The sequence below is a fragment of the Rhea americana genome, unplaced genomic scaffold (genome assembly GCF_003343005.1).
Source record: "Rhea americana isolate MKP2758 unplaced genomic scaffold, rheAme1 scaffold_71, whole genome shotgun sequence".
Taxonomy (NCBI): domain Eukaryota; kingdom Metazoa; phylum Chordata; class Aves; order Rheiformes; family Rheidae; genus Rhea; species Rhea americana.
The window spans coordinates 1,451,024-1,456,761 of record NW_028186879.1 but is presented as its reverse complement, the minus strand read 5'-3'; the positions used below and the strand labels follow the sequence as shown (position 1 = coordinate 1,456,761).

The window sequence follows — 5,738 nt, the reverse complement described above, 5'->3', positions numbered from 1 at the left end:
GGGAGGGCGGGGAGCGGCGTGCGCGGGGCAGGCGGCGCTGGGCGCCGCGGTGGCGGCGGGGCACGCGAGACTGGGGGGCCGGGGGGCTCCTGTCGGGCAGGGAGCACAGCTTGGAACTAGGGAGCTGCTCCACTCCGGTCACAAGCGCGGTTGATCGTGTCAGATGCAGCGGTGTTTGAGAACCTGGGTGGGGGGGATTTTGCCCTTGGGAAGAGAGACTCGGGGAGCTGGGTTGCCCAGCCTGGAGCAGAGATGGCTTCGGGGTCACCTAACAGCAGACACGGAGACYGCCTCTGCTAAGGATGTGGAGACAGAGCCAGGCCTTGACAGGGGCACATGGCAGGAGGACAAGCAAGAGGAGGCATAAGCTGAAACGAGATCGGTTTAGGCTGGGTATAAGGAAAAGCATTTTCATTGTGRGGCAACGTCAAGACTTGGAACAGACTGCCCAGGGAGGCTATGCAGTCTCGCCATCTTTGAAGGCTTTTAACACCTGACAGGATAAAGCCCTGAGCAAATGCCCCATTCTTATCTCATAGCTGACCCTGCTTTAAGGAGGAGGTTGGTCTAGATGTTTTTCTGAGGTCCTTTGTAACCTGAATTATCCCATGATTCTATATAAATATATATTTTTTCCCCTTATGAGTGTCTGAATAAATAGCGTTGTTTGACCTGGTCCTGCAGTTGAGGAGTGTTRCTGTTTTGAGTAGGTGTAGAGGCTGATTTTTTCCAAAGTGTCATTACTGGTCAGATTTTTAGTGAATGAACTGATAACAGAGTAATTTGCATTAATTTTCAGAATAATCAGCCAAAATGACGAACACAAAGGGGAAGAGGAGGGGAACACGTTACATGTTTTCAAGGCCATTTCGCAAGCATGGTAAGCATATCTTKTAATAAGTGCACCTATATTAAGTTTCTGGATTTCAGCTGTCCCTAGATAGCATTTGAAGAACAATGGCTTGTGACAAAGCATAACTAACAATTTAAACCAAAAAGTAAGAAGGAAATACAACAACAGGTCCTATAACTTATTTATTAGTATTCTGATTTCTTAACAGTAGTAGCAATACTAATTCTGTCATTGCTTCAAAATGAATTTGAAGAGGAGAATGCTTCAAAGTAGTCATATATACTTGAAATATACATTTTGTTGTCTCTTAGCTGTGGACAGTGATAAGTTATTCACAATGAAGAAATAGGAAATAGTTGGAGCTAATACCTGTCTTCTGCGTTTGAGATTGAGGCTGTAAGYGTTCCTGAGTTAGCTGGGATTTTTTTAATCATTTGGTAGTATGTGAAGAGAGAGTTACTGAGGAAAATGGCTGGCTCAGTTTTATGTATCTTTAAATTTGAGAGTTTTTCAATGAAATGCTATCAAATGTATCATCTATTCAGTGAAACTGTAAGCCTGATAAATATCCAAATTTTTATCTCTTAACAGGCGTCGTCCCTCTAGCCACCTACATGCGCATCTACAAGAAGGGCGATATTGTTGATATCAAGGTACCACCTGCAATACAGTGTAATAATTTTCAGTTCCTGGTTTYGTGATGTAGCCCTTTGTATTATTCATATCGTGTCTCAACAGAAGTATATGCTTTTGAAACAATACTGTAATAAAAGTGCTGCTGAAACAACAGTAACACTTCAGTGTCACATACTGTTGTATGTGCAATATATGCATTTTGTTATGCTTTGGTACTGTGTGTTAAGCTGAACAAATCAAGTGAAGAATGCCRTATCAAATACTGGTGCTACTGTATGGTGCCTATTAGCCCTGTCTTCACAGTGAACCCAACTGTCATTCTGATTTGCATCTGTTATTTGGAAGAGCCATGGTCTATGGTACGGTAGCAGTTGCTAAAATAAATGTGTATACGTATGTGATACTACAGAAGAATAAGTGCAGCTTTTTTTCCAATTATTTGGAATTTTCAACGACTGCTCATTTAAAATCAGCAATATTTTCAAAATTAAGTTGTACTGAATCTTAAAATTTTTTTGAACCTTTAGTTTCTTTTGAAAAGCCACATTTTCACATCAGTTGCACAAAATCTGTTCTCCCCCACCACTTTTGACCTTTGGAGAATTATCTTGTTCAAGAATTAACACTTCTTGACATTCTGGAGCTTGATGATGATTGTCTCCTATGATTGCTTCACTAAAAGTAAAATGATCAAATCATTTCACCGGCACTGAAAGCAACCAGAATTGTCATAGAAGAAATTTGGTGGTCTTCAGATATAAAATATTTTGTTAGAAGTTTATGAATAAGATAGGAATATTTTTAAATCAATCTCAAGTAGATGTGTGTTTTCCATTAAATTCTGAAACAGAAGTTCATTACATTGCTTCTATTTTTTTCTGAATTAAAGCTTACCATTCATTCTTGTTTTAACTCTTTGACAGGGTATGGGTACTGTTCAACAAGGTATGCCTCACAAATGTTACCATGGCAAGACTGGAAGGGTATATAATGTTACTCAGCATGCTGTGGGCATTATCGTAAACAAGAAGGTTAAGTAAGTAACGCAGTTCTATTCATTGAAACTTTTATATCCAGAGAAGTTGTYTGTAATGGCACCCTCCTTTCACTTTGCCAGTTAAGACATTTTTTGTCTTGATTGGTCATTCAAGGTGGGTAAAGTATATATCCTTTTATAACCCAAGCAAATGCTGGTCATTTGTTTTGGATCCTGTCAGGGGAAACAATTTTGATTCTTCTGAGCAGCACRTAAAGCAATAAGTACTTAAGAGAGATTTTCAGCTAGCTGTCACAGTTCTATTGTGATCTCTTTTAATAGTACATTGTGGCTGTGTTCAGCTGTGTTTTGTACAGTCTATTCAGAAAAGGACATAACCTTTTTCCTCCAAGAACTGGAGGGAGTACAGTAGTAATAGATTCAGTTATCCTTCTGTTTRTTACAAGGTTAGAATTACTTCTTCCCCAGAGTCTTAATAGTCAGCTGTCAGTATATTGTCATGTATTAGTGTGCTTTCARTTASATAAGTTATGTATCATTTGCATGCMGACTATTTCATCTGCGACAATGTATTCTGAATGAATAGTGTTTAAAGAAAAATGACCTATAATTGAGCTTATGAAGTTACTTACGTAATGGTCATAAAACTAGCTTTGAAATGGCCTTTTTTTGTAAGTGCAGTTGTTTAAAACACGATTTTTTCCTTAGGGGCAAGATTCTTGCCAAGAGAATTAATGTGCGTATTGAGCATATTAAACATTCAAAGAGCAGAGATAGCTTCCTGCAGCGTGTGAAGGAGAATGAAAGGAAGAAAAAGGAAGCAAAAGAAAAAGGCATTTGGGTTCAGCTGAAACGTCAGGTAAYGTTCTTAATTGTAGTTGACACATTATTGATTCAGTTTACCAGAAAAAGCATACTTGAACCGAATCAATTAACAAAAATGTTTCTTTCAAAACAGCAGAGGTTTGTGCTGTAAAATTAACTCTATCTCCTTTCTAAAAGAAAATACATTAATGAAGCAGCTTACTGCATCCTGAAAAATCTAGGTCTATGACACTGTTGGAGTTTTCTGATGCTACCACCCTAACTTGTGTTCACTTCCTTTTTTTCACTCCCTTGCCACTTTACTACAAAGAGAGGGTGCCAGCATGCAGTGTATCTGCGTCTGAAGTGTTATTTTTGTGTTGTGCCTTAGAACTGCACCTTCTATGGATAAAGATGACATCTTTGTCTGTGAACAAAAGGACAAGTGCTTCCTGTTCTGACATCACTTCTAGGGGGTTGCTGATCTCCACTAGAAGCTTTAATTGATTGCAGGAACTCTGTTGGTTTTGGATTGGGTGAATTTATCTGCAATAGTTTCTATTCAGTAAAGAATAACTAAACTAGAGAGAAGAAAATGATTCTTCTAGAACCACAGTGTAGGTAACTTTATGTTAACTTGGATTAATAAATCGCAGAGTGTAAAGCCTAGATTTCTTCATTCAGCAATGGAAGTCACATAGTTTCACTATATTTATTTATACTGTATTTATTTTATATATTTACTATACTACAGAACTATAGTCATAATTTTATTGTTGATCTTTTGAAGAAAACTTTAAAGACACTAGGAATTATAAGATTTCTRTATATGTGTGTATAAAAATATAATAGTGCATTAAATGTTGTCAAAATTAAGTTTTGCGTAAGATTTGCTTTGATTGACAGTTGTGTGAGTTCTTTCTCTTTTGTTTGCAGCCTGCTCCACCAAGGGAAGCACATTTTGTGAGAACCAATGGCAAGGAGCCAGAGCTGCTGGAGCCAATTCCCTATGAGTTCATGGCATAATGTATGTTTAAAGAAATAAATTAAAAGTTTTTGGATGAGTGTATTTGGTTGTAGTTGAGTTCTTTCAATAGTTTTTAGAACAGATGTTTCAGAAAACCTGCACTTCCTTTTATTGAAGGTTACTTGCTTAATCTGCAGCTTTTGCTTATCAGTTTAGTTSTTTATGTAGACTGTAAATTTTGGGGACACTGAAGTTTGCTAATGCTCAATGATGATCATCCTCCTTTGATTACCTAATGAGGTAATGTGAGACGACATGGAATATTTCACCGGCGAACTGAGAGCATGTAGCAGACCTGTACAGTGTCACTTGAAGTTTTTTTTTTTTTTTTTTCCTTTAATGGGGATAGAGATAACGAACTTCAGATCTCACTTATTATAAGCCTTTGGTTAAAAGGCCTCAGCCTAATACCAAAGAACATTTGGTTCACAGTTGTTGAAAACTACCTTTTGAGAAATGGCTGTGGGCACRCTTCAGTGTTTTATCATTGTAACCCCTAAAAGAGGGATCCCCAGGGCGGGAAACATCCTGAGGGAAAAGTTGTAGGTTAGAAACAAGTCTCGTTGTCTCGGGCATTTACTTCTATTGTTGTAATCAGCCTGCATAGCTGAATACTTGAATTTTATGTGGAAAAGACGATTGGRTGTCTGAATCTAAATACCTGTTGGATGCTGTCATGCATTTTTCCCACCCCATTGATTTTATTCTAATACAACACAGAAAAAATAAAATGATGGGAAACTGAACCCAGTGTTACCTGCCCAGTACTTGTTAATCAGAAAACATCTTTAGCTAAATCTACTTATTGACCAATGCAGTAGCTTTTTTTTGTTGTTGTTGAGTTGTGTTTTGAAATTGTGTAAAGGTTGCTAAAGAAACTGCCGAAAGTTAACATTGAAAATACATAAGATGACCCTTAATCCTTTGAATATGGATGATCTTTACGTTCCGAGATGTGATGTAAGGTGCTGCTTAGCTCCCTTGAGTGATGCCAAACTAACGTCTACATGTGCAGGGAGTAAAATACTAAAGAAGTTATTGGCCTCAAGCACTTTGTAGGTATTGACTATTGAAAATTGCTGAATAATCAAATGTAGGAAAACGAAATGTTTTGGGAGCGAGAAATTGAGAGATAATGCTTACTTTTCCCTTAATTCTAGAGTTGCTTTAAGTGCAAGTGTTGAACTGTAGGTACTGATTGCTCCTAAATGAAGGGATTAAGCCTTACAGTTACCTGACATTGAATTGTGGGTGCTCCTCCCATAATCCCCGTGAGATTCCATTCTCATGGAATGTAGTTTATGGTCGTAGAAATCATTCTCTGGTGTGGCCTGATACTTAAGGGTGAGAGGCTTTGAACACCAGAGGTCCATAGTCACAGTGAGCAGGTACTGCATTCAGTGTTTCTCCAGACTCCATCT

The 5,738-nt window shown here is 38.1% G+C and overlaps 1 protein-coding gene and 2 non-coding genes across 3 annotated transcripts; all 3 read left to right on the top strand.

Moving 5' to 3' along the window:
* Positions 1–774: 774 nt before the first annotated feature.
* On the top strand, positions 775–4,359 carry RPL21 (ribosomal protein L21). The gene is made up of 5 exons (XM_085321819.1): positions 775–880; positions 1,445–1,506; positions 2,413–2,525; positions 3,195–3,345; positions 4,227–4,359. Exons 1-5 carry the CDS (start codon positions 814–816, stop codon positions 4,314–4,316), a joined length of 483 nt encoding a protein of 160 aa, XP_085177945.1. The 5' UTR covers positions 775–813; the 3' UTR covers positions 4,317–4,359.
* On the top strand, positions 2,131–2,207 carry LOC146586135 (small nucleolar RNA SNORD102). Its single transcript, XR_014897860.1, has one exon. It is a non-coding gene; the product is annotated as a small nucleolar RNA SNORD102 (small nucleolar RNA).
* On the top strand, positions 2,585–2,717 carry LOC146586134 (small nucleolar RNA SNORA27). Its single transcript, XR_014897861.1, has one exon. It is a non-coding gene; the product is annotated as a small nucleolar RNA SNORA27 (small nucleolar RNA).
* Positions 4,360–5,738: the final 1,379 nt, after the last annotated feature.